Genomic DNA, 13,117 nt, shown 5'->3' on the forward strand with positions numbered 1-13,117 from the left:
TGATGTTTTCACGTATGCGCGCGCCAAGGGGTTTAACGGTGTGTTCGCGTCACTCGATCAAGCAAAGGCCTTCGGCAGAGTGGATCATTGTTATTTGTGGTCAGGGCTACAGTGTTTTGGCTTCCGTTCAGGCTTTATTAGCCGAGTGGTGTCCTTATACGAAGACTTGAGCGCAAACGTGATTATAAACGGTTCAGCTTCCACCTCATTTCCAGTTACACGCGGAGTACGCTAGGGGTGCTGTTGTCTCCCGCACTTTTCGTGCTGGCCTTAGAGACCTGCTCCGCAGAGTTCAAGCACCCCCAATATTCGTGGTTTTTCCATGATCGGAAAGGAATCGATTGTCGTGTCGGCGTATGCCGATGACATATCGTGTTTCCTTCGCGACGCCGACAGCATGAGGAGCTTTCTGCGGATTTTTCAGAATTACGCTCGTCTTAGCGGAGCACATCTAAACGCGGACAAGAGCGAAGCTCTTCGGTTCGGTCTGATTCGTTCCCCATACGCATCCCTTTTGTACAGGGTGTTAAAGTTCTAGATTTCCTCTCAAAGGAGGGGGGGGGGGGGAGTGTCCCCACGAGTGTGGGACGAGGCCATCTCTAGGACAACCAGCGCATTGAGCAGCGCCGCACAGTTTGACCTCTCCATGGAAACCAAAGTGAACTTGCTTAAGGCTCGTGCGTGCGGCTTCGCCTATTACATTGCCCGCACCACAGTCATGCCCCGCCGAATAGCAGGCCGCTTAGGAACCATCAACGGCACTTATATTTGGGATGGTAGCATCGCGCTCGTCGCGCGCCACATATGTCACTTGCTGACCACGTAGACTGGTACCCCGCCAGATGTTAGCCTAAAAAATAGAGAAGCTGTCGCGTGGAGGCGGATTCAAACTAATGTGTTCATGAAGCAGGTCTGGGCGTTTCATGCGCTACCAGATCTTAGGGACAATGATCTATGCAAACACTGTGGGGAGAGAGGGACCCTCGACCAGGTAATTTGGGAGTGCCCACAATCTCCAGGGATAGCACAAAATATTATAAGTAGAGTGGCCTGGAATACCCTGCTCCGAAGCGCGGACCCTGCGATCCAGCACCGCACCGTCCATCTGGTGGAAGAGGCCGCAACAAGCCAAGGGCTACCTGCCAGCCTCTAATCCGCGGGCGCGCGACTCCCCGTCTTCCCCGGCACGCGAGCCGGGGGCGGGGAAGAGGACGCCCATTTCCGATGGAATTAAAAGTTGTGCAACCAACCAATTACGAGGGGGACTGGGGCTGCCGTGTGTTGCGACAGTAGCCCGCCCTCTAAGTGCAAAACTTGTGGCAACACTCGTGTGGGATGAATCTTACCTAGGGCGCTCATTACTATTGTATTTTCTGAGCACTTCTCGTCGCGTGTTTTCCCCAGGCCGCCACACAGGCCCGCAAGCAGAGAGGCCTCTGGCCTTTTACAGAGCCGCTGCGGGCCTGAAATCGTTGCTAGATACAGAGTTCTCTGATGCTCCACTTTGCGAGACCCCCGCCTCTCGAATCAACGAGCTGGTCGCATGCGCGGAACTCAGCCCAGATGACTAGTAGAGCACGAGGGCGAAGAGGTGGAGGGTTCTGGGGTTATGTAGAGTACCCCCGATCGTTAGAGGCTTCGAGTGGCGAAGACGCTGGGGCGTCCTCCCAACAAGAGAGCGACTGGAGTCATGGGGACATGTGCCCAGTAGCCAATGCGCCAACTGGGGGGCTACAGAGACAGTGCACCATGTGTTCTTTGATATGTGTGGTAGCGCGAACAATGTGGCGGTTGGTGTATAGATCAGTGTGTGTTCGCGCCGGACCTGGAGTTCGGGAACCGCGAGTCCTCTTTGAACGATTGGTTTTCTTGTGTGCCATTTAAAATTTATCGCATTAAAAATTTAACCCAAAAGTAATGAAATTGCAATGCGGTATTCGCCGTCGTTTTAACATTAGGTTAACGTTGCACTGTGTTTTGTAAAGATAACCTACTGAACTATTTTGTTAATTTTTAATCTTAAATGCCACTTGTCTTTTGGCTGGAGTGGGTGCTTCCATGCCCTCAATGAATTCAACACGTGAGAGCTGTAGGTATCTTTTAGGGGCTGTGCATTCTAAAATGCTGTCCTTATACTCCTCATCGCTGCAACCTCAGGTGGTGTAGCATGATCTTGATCGCCAATGAATTGACCCCCCCTCGCCTCTAGTATCGAACGGAACTGTCGACTTTCCCGTTTGGTTTACTGCGAACAAGCTTTACTTGGATTTGCAGCTGGCCGAGTGCCAAGCAAAATGATCGCGCATACTTACATCACATCAACATTTTTTTTAGTCGCATCACCTCTCCGCCTTCCTTTTCAGCTCACACTGCATTACTTCACGCGCCAGAACAACTCGATTCTGGAGAAAATGGTGCAGTGGTTAGGGCGATCGGCTGCTGGGTTCAAGTGAGCGAGATCGAATTCCGGCCGCGGCGGCCGCTTTTTCATTGAGGTGAAAAGTAAGGCGCCCGTGTGCTGCGCGATGTCACTGCACGTTGAAGAACCGCAGGTGGTCGAAATTTCCGAAGCCCTCAACTACAACGTCTCCATAGCCTAAGTCGCGTTGAGTTGTTAAACCATCCGAACCAAACCAAACCAATGACAGAAGAGTTGCACAGACACATAGAACCTTCACAAGTTTAGCCTGCGTGAGGCTGTGCATCTCACCACGGTTCTCCATTTCATGAAGGTAGCTCCTATCATTAATTCCCGTATCCCTATCCCCACAGGGAGGGAGGGCAATAGGGAGTGTTGATCCTTGGAGCGGAGGGCTGCTTCTCTGTATTTGAGTGCATTCGAAAAAGAGCTCTTGAATCTCTTTCTTCTTTTTGCACGCCGAAAACTGATTTCTAACGGCATCAACCTGTCGGGAACCAACGCAGTAAGGAAACAGGTGTGAAGATAACACTAGAGACAGGGACAGCCGATTAGGACAACACGCACTGAAATACAACACAGATACTAAACAAGCATTCATAACACGTCGTCAGCTGTGAACAGTGTCCCTTGTGTGATAACTGTGAATGGTTAATAAGCGATAGTTTGGAAACCAATTCCGCTGCTTGCAAAATATGATCGCTCTACAGAAATGCCAAACGTTTTAGCTAGGGCACGTGCTCACCATGGAATTACGACTTTGTTTCAGTTATTATTATATAAACATCAAGCTCAAAGCAAATATCGTAACTCTTTCTCTGAAATATGGCCAAATTTTACTAATTTACTGAACAAATTTATGGCAATTAATTATTTGCCCTGTGCGTAGCCGAGGGGAATTGACTCTCCGAAATTCAAGAGTGCTGTTGAAATACTTTAGTTCTTTTCAATGCTCACCATCCAGCCAATGGGCTCTGGGTAAAGAGGGCGGGGTGTAGTATAAGTAAAGTAAAATTTAGTGCTAGCACGAGCTAAAAGTGCTGTGCTCTAGGATTAGCTAAATAAATAAATAAATAAATAATTGCTTCACAATAGCGGGTGGAAAAGCCGTTCCATTTTTGACCCTCCATGAATAAACTCCACGTCGATGGGCTCCCTGTGGAACAGATCGCACTGTTCCTTATAGTGGCCGACTGCTGTTGCGCGCTGCCAAGCACATGTAGACTCACCTGTGACGTCATCTCCCCATCTTGCTCTTCAGTTATCAATGCAGCGTGCCCCGAGTGCGAAATAACGTGACACGAAAAAAGCAACGCACGAAACGTCGTGCAGGAGCAGACGCTGCGCTTGTTTACTTTTAGCCGCGAGTGAAGCGGCAGCACTCCTCTGTCAACGTCCTTTATGCCTTCCACGCTTAAGACGGACACTGCAATCCAGTGCAGCGCGCCGGAGACACACGTCCCAGTTCTAGTACACTATACTGCTAGTGTAACCTTTCTAAACTTCTCGCACTGCTGATGTTAGCGCCAGCTACTTTAGGTGTAAAATAAAATAATTCACTCTAAATATTCATTAAAGAAAAGCATAATAGCGGTTATCGCAATCTATATCATCCAGGGCCAATTGCTATTCTAGACGTTTTGCCAACAACTAAACCAATATTTTGCAACCCATCAGCATGACTAGCTCGCTTCGCCTGTACATGAAGATTTTTCCGGAGAGAGAATTTAGCTCTCTAGCAATGCAACATAAGCATGAATATTTTTCTTTGTTGTGCTAAAGATAAATTATAAGCACTTAGCCTACTGAAGCAAGTTTTATTATATTCAAACCAATTCTTCTTTTATGGAATTGAATAGAAACGTTCTGGATTCTGGGTGGAACGTCTCACCTGCCTAACGCGGAACATGAACAATATTACCGCCTGAAGCAAACAAAACAACAGTACAAGTTAAAACTAGCTACCTGTCCTTTGTTTTGAACTGTTTAGAATACACCGATTGAAAACTCATGCCATCGCCATATATTGTCTCTTTATTATAGAACATCACAAGAAATATTGTTATAATACCCATGCATAATTTGTGGTGAGGTGATACACTTAGAGGGACAGATAAGTTATTGTCACGCAGCTTTCACGTCAAGCTTAAATCTCCAGATAATCGACAGTAATCGCAGTGGGTATAGCCACATAGTGTATACTCGCACAAATTTCATACTACAGCCCTAGGTTGAAAACACTGCTATCGGAATGTTCCGATGGAAAGTATCTAGTATAGTGAAGAAGTGGGATTAATTAGACCTTTCGGTAATGCAGTTACACTTAATTAGATTTTAGCTCGGGAAAATATAAATGCGAAGCTTTTATAGAGGTCCTGATTCATTGCACAAGTATTTATATGAAATATTTCAGCTTAAAATATAAAACCAACATTCTGGCTTTACCAAGTACTGACACGGAAGCGTTAATGCACCATAATAAAACCGAACACAGGCTTATATCACTTGCGTTGAGGTGTAAATATTGAACATTCTTTTTAGTATCTAGCATGCGATAAAAAACTATTTTGGAAACCTTAACGTAGCTATGGGTGTTTTCCTTCTTTAATATGTTTCATCGCTCACCGAAGTTATTCCCGGTCTCTTCCCGCATTCCTTGGCATCATAGTTCATATCTAACACTAACTAAGCCAACCCGGATGAGCAGCGTCTGACTGGAACGACTGTTTACAGTCCAGTCACGTAGCGCATATCATCGACCTTCTCTGAGATATTGTGTGCAGAAAAAGAAGCTCGTGTTGCTGATATCTCTGAGCTGGCACTTAACCCGTTAGCAACAGCTGCCGCTGCAGAACTAAGAAAAAGCACCATATATTATCAGTAGCTATATCAAGAAAGGTAATTTGAGAATAGCAGCTTGGCAGAGTTATCTAAGAAAGCATGGCAACGCTTTCAAGGCGAAATGTCGAGCCCGAAGAGCAACTTCCTTTCTTAGTGACACCATTGCGAAGAGCCTACAGTTTAAAAACATCCTTGGCAACGCTTTTTTACCACGTGATTCAAAACAGCTGCGTAGTAATGGGACTTAGCGCATGCGCCCACGCTGCCTAGTTTGACCTAGTGCGTACTCTACACTTAGTCGTCCGCGCTCATCGAGAACGTAGAGATTTTAAGGAGCGTAAAGGTTTGCACTATAAACTCACCCCTCGAGTAGAAATGTACACAGCTTTTAAGCTCCATTCCTTCAAAGAGAGTGCTTGTGCATTGCACAGAATCGCGTTCCTTCAGACGCCGGAGGAAGAACATCAACACCTGGACATAGGCTGCGGTGACGGATCATTTACAAGGGATTACCTCGTTTCTCGATCTTGGCCTTGCAAGAAAGTTTTAGGCGTTGACAAGTCGCCCGAATTCATTGAGTATGCTAGGAAGCACAACAGCAAAGAAAATATTATCTTCGATGTATTTGACTTTGGATGTCAGGAAACTGAAGACCTGATAGCGAACTGCGGCACTTTTGACCGCATTTACTCGTTTCTGTATTTCCACGCTGTCAAAGACGGACGGAAAGCCTACAGAGACCTGTGCAAACTGCTGACTCCAGGTTCAGGAGAGTGCCTGATCTTCTCGGTCGTTTCAAACTGTTTTACAGATGCTTGGATGCAGATGCACTTGACGAAGCGATGGTGCCAGATCATTCCGGTAAGTACTAATTGTGTGCACTGTTTTTTAACGTTGAGGCAAAATACCCTTTCGCGTGCTGAAAAGTCTTGCAAAAAAGATTCTTCCCTGGAGCAGTATATTATTTCCTTTCATACCAACGGTGAAGATTTTCTACTTGAGCGAGGCATATCACTCTGTGGAGCTTCTTGACAGGGAGCTGAAGTCGTGCGATATCTCAACAAATTCAAAATACCGAAGTTTCGGAGTGTAATAACCAATTAACTACGCTGAACTGAATTACTGGTTACAAAGAGAACCTTCAAGCTAATCATGCTATAGAAGCTCGGAAACGCATTTATAAAGGACTACATTGCCTGTTTCTTGGTATAAAGAAAGGAGACACGTTTGTATTATCATTTTTTTACAGATGACATAGTATTCCTATCTGAAGATTGAGCAATTGTCTACTTCTTTACTGTTTGTCGCCTAACTTCTTTCAGAACTCTTGTATAAGAAATTGTTACGTATATGGAGTTCAATAAATATTCGTACTGACTACCTACATAAGCGACACCCGAGCTTTCTTGCAATCTTGAAATTTGTTATGAGGCAGTTGCAGTCCCTGGAGGAACCTCCCTGTGCAACCACTGCAAACGTTCGCGCAAGTATCTATATAAATCTCTTTGTTTTTCAGGATCCGAGGCCTTGTTTTTCAGACTGCCATAAATTCATTTTTGGCAACAACTTCGACAAAATTGAGTCTGAGATAAGAGAACTCGTCACTGATGCTGGAATGGAGACTGTTGCGTGTCATGTATTCGAGAGCGGATGGCCTTTTCCCAACGTGAACCCATTTGTTGGTGAGAGCAATTCTGTACCTGCCGTTGTTCTTCTCTCTTAGTATACACATTGTAATGCTTTAAATTTTTTCGCATTTCAGAAACGTTAGACATTAATTTAGCGCATGACCTAAAATACTATTATGCACCTAGGAAGAGACCACGGAGGAATGCCGCTGTTATCTGGAGTAGCGTCGAGAGTTATGCAGAAAAAAATGAACAAACTAGTTACATTTTCTTGAATGTAATCAATATGTCGATAAGGTAAACTCCTGATAATGAAATTGTATGGGTGAGGGATCAGAACTTATTCATTCTTGCATTTGGCTTTATGACCATCCAGAATTTTGCAACCACTGCCTTTTTGTTTTTTACTATCCCGATATGACTTCCAATTGGCATAAAATACGCTCCAAAAACTTACAGAACGGGTGTATTCTGCCCATACATATTGTTGCCGTAATTGTTATTGTCTGCGTGCGTCTTTCTTTTCAGTGTATTGTGTGTCCAATTGTTTTTCATCCCGCGGATGCTGTGGGCCATATAATATTGACTTTTACCCACAGAGTCTACCACTGTGACCCATAGGTGCAACTCTCACCTAAAACGGGGGTTTTACTTGTGTGAAAAGGCACAGAAACAAAGTGTGGGTGCTGCTATCCTCGACCGATTTTCCCAGTATGAGACAAAGATCAACACCCGATCATGACCTTTGACCTCTCGATTTATTCCACACCACCACTGGTCACAAAATAACGGCGAAGAGTCTCTTCAACATAGAAGTCTCGAGTTTGAATTTAGCGCTTACACAATTTTGAAATTTGTTTCATAAGCCTAAATTCCCCTGTTTAAAACTGCAAGCATCAAGATAATGGAAAGGGCCAAATGAAGACATTTTTTTCTCAAACATAATTAGAGGCACTTATCTTTGATTCCACTTTTTATGCGCAAATAGAGCAACTTTGTTTCGGCCATTTCAAACTGTGAATTGAAGTTAGTGCAATTTTGTTTCAAGTATTATGCGGGAATTGTTTTTCACTACCAATTTTAAGTACGCTGTTCCTGGGCAAGTAATGCTGTATTCCAGATCAAGGCTGGTAGAAGTCGGAGCCCATGAGTTATCTCACGCACTGAATAAAACAAAATATTAGCAGGTCTTCAAAATGTGTAAGGTTATATTACGTCACGTGTGTTGCGGTTCCTTCGATTTAGTACACTAACGAGTCATTATTGTTTATTTCAGACGCGTTATTTACCGTGATACCGTTTGAACCATCTGTCCCCGAATGCGACATCGAGGACGCCAAGACAGAGTTGGCGGGCTTGGTGCAAGCGTCCGCCGGTCAGCAGCATAGTGGCTTCAACGCGAAGATGGTCTTCTACGTCCTGCATGCCAAGTCGGCCTCCTAAGCCATGACAGCCAGAAGTCTGAAGTATTTGAAATACGGACTTTTCTGTGTCGCTTCTAGCTTTTCAGCTACAAAACATAGCTGTTTGGCGGAGCCCATATATGAATCATTTATACTTAACTACGACATCTACGTACTGCATTACATGCGCACCCGCATATGGGACGGGTGAAATGTACCCAGATAAGTGCATGACATACCGATTAAAAGCAGCTCCTAGGCAAATACCATTTAGCTGACGTGGTGTTCTTGACATAAGTTTATTGTCATGCGGATGATTATATAGCAAGGAGGCAGCTAGATACTGCACAAGTGACAGACAACGGAAGCAAGCGAAATGTATGTAAAATATTTTGCCCTTAAATGTCACAGTTATAGATCATTTTCACAACTTGCGCGTCGGGAATCATTTTTGAATACCACCCTTATTATCCTCTGATCAAGATGTAGACCTCTCATCTGATTTCTGTAAGATATAAAATCTCAGAGACATTGTTTGGGGATGATGATGGTTCCTACTCAAAGAGAGAAAAAAAAAAAAGCTCACGAGCGAAGACAGGACTAGTGAGTGGAGACAGACAGCGCCTGTCTGTCTTTGGTCGTGAGCTTTTTTTCATTCTTCAGTATCCACGTGCGCTTAAACTTGCGTCATCCAATCGTCGTGGACTCTGGCCTAACAAGAACTCGGATTTCTCAATTAATGGCGCCTACTTCTCAATTGATGACTAATAACTGTGTATGCTCTCGCTCATTTCCAATTGTTTACTGCCTTCTTGTTGCAATAAATAACATATATTGCTTCTAGTAACCAGTTGCGCCTGTTTTATTTACTGTCTGCTCGTCTGCTGGCGCTATTCAGGAGTTTCTGCCTTTATTTTTCCACACAGCTGAAGTACAAAACAGTAAGTGATGCATTGAAAGAAAGTATGACCGAAAAGTCAATTGTTGTTTTGCATGCATTATCGCACATAAGCTCGTTATGCTAATTAGAGTCCGGTGTTTTGCTTTTTCGTGCGAAGCGGCGGGTAGAATGAGGCTCAGTGGTTAGTGGCGAATGCTGCCCTGACCTCTAGGGCCAAGAAATAAGGGTGAGAAAAGTGAGAAAGCAAGGAGATGGTCGAAAATTCGACAAGCGGGACTCCGCGGCCACCTATCATAGTCGAGGAAGGCAAAGAGTGGCGATAGGTTCATGCATGTCCCGCAGCCATTGGTTGATTAGAACGAAAGTCTGGGGTAGGTATATGGCGCACCGACGGTCAACAATAAACTGAATCTGGTGCCCATAAAAAATTCTTGTCAAGTGCAGCGGCTGTTCTGAAAGTGGTCACACTATCCCCAACGCATTACCTGCATGCTTTAACCGTATTAACGTTGTGTGAACTGGAGGGCAACAACTTATTAAACACAGTTCCTGTGTTTCGGGCGTTTTGTTGGGAATGTGCCTTGTCATAATGGGGCTGCTCCGCCTACAAGCAAAAGTATAGAGCAAAAAAAGGTATAGAGCAGATAGACGGTTGAAGCGAATACGAGAAGCCGAGATACGAGAGTAAGAAACGCGAGCGAAGCGCCGTAAGTTTGCTGAGGAAGCCTCGCTGGAACATCCGCAAGCTGCCAAGGACCGTAAACAGCTCATAAATCAAAAGATTCTGAGCTGAAACGTCAACGTCGTTTAATAATAGGAAAAGAAGCGGGTGTTAATCAAAGCAGCAGCAAAGTAGGAACAAATGAGGCAATGAGCGCGCACACTATCGCATCTATTTTTAAGGCGAAGCTTTAGCACCCCGTTATTTTTTACCGAGCCTCATTTTAGGATATTAGCCTTGTCATGATTAGCTAACAATGATAATTTCTTGCACCAAGCGCTCTACGACTCACTTAATCACATCTAAATTAGATTATTCTTTTCCAATGAAATGTGTCTATTTAAGAATTTCGCATTTTTGTGTGTGCATTCAAGCATTCCTAATTTTTAAAAATATGAGTGAGATTGCCTCATACACTTTTACTGCTTACTGAAGTTGCGAGGTTTTCTTTTTGCCTATTAATGCGTAACCATTATATGGCTGTGTAGACGGGTTTCTCATGGGCATGACCTAGTCGGAGCTGTAAAAGAGGAACTAGCAGGTATATCAGAAAAAGAATATCACCAGATAGAGCGTGAAGGAAGGTGTGCAAATGACAAATGTTTAGATGTTGGTTAATTATCTAATTATTTAGAGCCGGTTAGGTGATTTACTGAAAAGAAAAGGCTCAGTATCAGTCAATCGGGGAAGAGGACTGGTTGGCATAACGGAAAAAGAATGGTACTATTGGATAGAGCGTCAAGGAAAGGCATGTAAGTGAAAATGATTGATAAGGGTTAATTAGGTAATTAATTAGAGCCAATGAGTGGTTTATAGGAGAGGAAGGGACCAGTATCTGTCACTCGCAGAATGCCGCTGACACATGTCGCGGACAATACATCAATGTTCAGGCTTACGCATTTCCCCAGTGCAGATTCGCAGAGATCCCGGAAAATGTTTTTCCTAGTTAACAAATTTCTTCCATCTTTTTGTTTCAAATGTCTTGGAAACCCACGTCGAAATAGTTTTTAAAAAGGTAACATTGGACCATGTGCAATCCTTTGCCTTTTGTCCTGGTTCTGTTGACCCGAGGCACCTCTAAGAGGGCGTAAAATTTTGAAGTCCCTGCCCATAAAGAGTTTTCGCTCTCATAACGAAAACATTTCAGTGATGTCATAACAAGAGAGAAAGAGGGCACTTCTAGTTTTTTTTGTAATTACATAATTTGCGGGTTTATGAACCAATTTAAAATTTCTTAAAGGATTGTAAATAGTCGGTATGGTATTAATAATGAGCAGAAAGAAAATTAATGGAGTATGCATGGACCTTTTGCAGTCTTGTCTGTCTGAGGTAAGATGTGCCGATTCGCCCATAGACGTTTTGGATCTTGGATTTAATAACCTGCGGAAGCCCTTTGAGGTGAACCGTTTCTGTGAGTCTTTTGTTTCAAAAATATTAAAGGGTGCGAAATAGTTGTCTGCCTCAAGGACTGTATCGTCGAACTGAATGAACAAAAATAGACTCTACCCGACTTCGTCATTTTCACACACTTTCTTCGAATTTGGTGTGGTGATTTGATCTGTGCTATCGGGATATCTTTGGCGCCTAATGGTCTATAGGAAGCTTGCCCGAACGGTGTGCATTTTGGGTAGGCCTCCATTTTCCCATACTATGCACCCGACAAAGCAGCAGCATGCAACTGCGTAGACTGAGTGCACAGTTTTGACAGTCAATCAAGCTATTGCGGTGCAAATGTATTATATAATACGTGCGCGCAAAATGTCCGCAGCTTCCTTGGGATTATATGCCGTGACGCTGTGCCCAAATGCTCGAGTGCGGTATAAAAAGAATATAAAACAGTGCGGCATGGACCCTTCCAAGCTAGGCGCGGACGACTGTTTCATGGATGTGAACTTGTGGCCTTGTACCGACATCGCTGATACCCAGTCGGAAAAAAACTACAGAAAAGTTTCTGATGATACGACACAATTTCTGTGCGGTTTTTGACCGGAAACCTGTTGTGACAACAGAACATTCTGCAGTAACATCATAAATATGTGTAGTTACAACAGAAAAGTGCTACAGAACTACAGACAACAGAAATATACTACAGAAAAACTACAAACTATAGAAAAATCAGATGGTTACGACAGAACTACAGGATATTAGTCGTATTTTTGGCACAGTTCTGTAGTTTTTTTTCGACTGGGCCACGAATTTCTTGTTTTAAGGACAAGTTTCATAACTTAGCAGCAGCTGAAAGCCAGGAAAGCTCTTGAGGCTCAAAGCTACGTGACCATTGGTATAGGGCGCCATCCATGCGTCAAAGCAGTCACAGCCGGCACAGTCATTCTCAAAATACAGGAAAGCATTTGGAATGACATTCTGGTCAGAAACAATAATTAAGTCCGGTGAGATAGTAATTTTTTTTTGTGATTTCCACTAGAACAAGCGTCCAGTGGAAATATGGATCCTTCCCGCAAGACGCGGGGCTGCGAAAAAGTAAAGTTGACGAGTGCGACGTACGGGCTACGTTCGATAATCGTTTACGTACCTGACACGAAATGGTGAACACACACTTGGTAGTTGCCTCCGAACTGCTGTGAATGCCATGCCTGTTGATACGTGCGTGTCATTCTTGCCGGAGACATTCCTAGAGCTGCTAGGTCTTGGCGCATTCGTGAAAGCGAACTTTTGGTATGTTGAAAAGCCCGCAGTCGTCTCGTCCGGACTTCACATTTTGCACTTTAGTCTGCGTTCGGTTGTTACGGCCCACGCCCGCACAGCAAACCATCGCTTTGGCACTGTTTCCGCGGCCCGCACCACTGTTGACTGCTACACTGTACAGGTAAATGGTGGACTACCCAAGAATGCACACAATACATAGCGCTTTCAGGGTTCATGCAGCCCCGCCGGGGTGGTGCAGTGGTAAGACGCCCGACTACTGTGCCGGAGTACCCGGGTTCGAACCCGACCTCGGCGGCTGCGTTTCGATGGAGGCGAAACGAAGAGGCGTCGTGTGCTGTGCGATGTCAGCGCACGTTAAAGATCCCCAGGTGGTCGAAATTACTCCGCAGCCCTCCACTACGGCTCCTCTTTCTCTCTTTCCACTTTAACTCCCATCTTCCTCCCTTCCCTTACGGCGCGGTTGCGGTGTCCACAGAAATCAAGTGAGACAGTCACCGCGCCTTTCCTTTCCTATAAATAATCAATCAGGGGCCGAAT

At 44.6% G+C, this 13,117-nt stretch overlaps 1 protein-coding gene across 1 annotated transcript; it reads left to right on the forward strand.

Annotated features, from left to right (window-relative positions):
• The first annotated feature begins 5,541 nt into the window (after positions 1-5,541).
• LOC146189356 (4-vinylphenol methyltransferase 2-like) lies at positions 5,542-8,538 on the forward strand. Its single transcript, XM_084603248.1, has 3 exons — positions 5,542-6,121; positions 6,777-6,942; positions 8,165-8,538. Exons 1-3 carry the CDS (start codon positions 5,636-5,638, stop codon positions 8,329-8,331), a joined length of 819 nt encoding a protein of 272 aa, XP_084459374.1. The 5' UTR covers positions 5,542-5,635; the 3' UTR covers positions 8,332-8,538.
• The last annotated feature ends 4,579 nt before the right edge of the window (positions 8,539-13,117 follow it).

Source organism: Amblyomma maculatum, chromosome 5, assembly GCF_055883805.1.
Source record: "Amblyomma maculatum isolate TAMU_Amacu chromosome 5, ASM5588380v1, whole genome shotgun sequence".
Classification (NCBI taxonomy): domain Eukaryota; kingdom Metazoa; phylum Arthropoda; class Arachnida; order Ixodida; family Ixodidae; genus Amblyomma; species Amblyomma maculatum.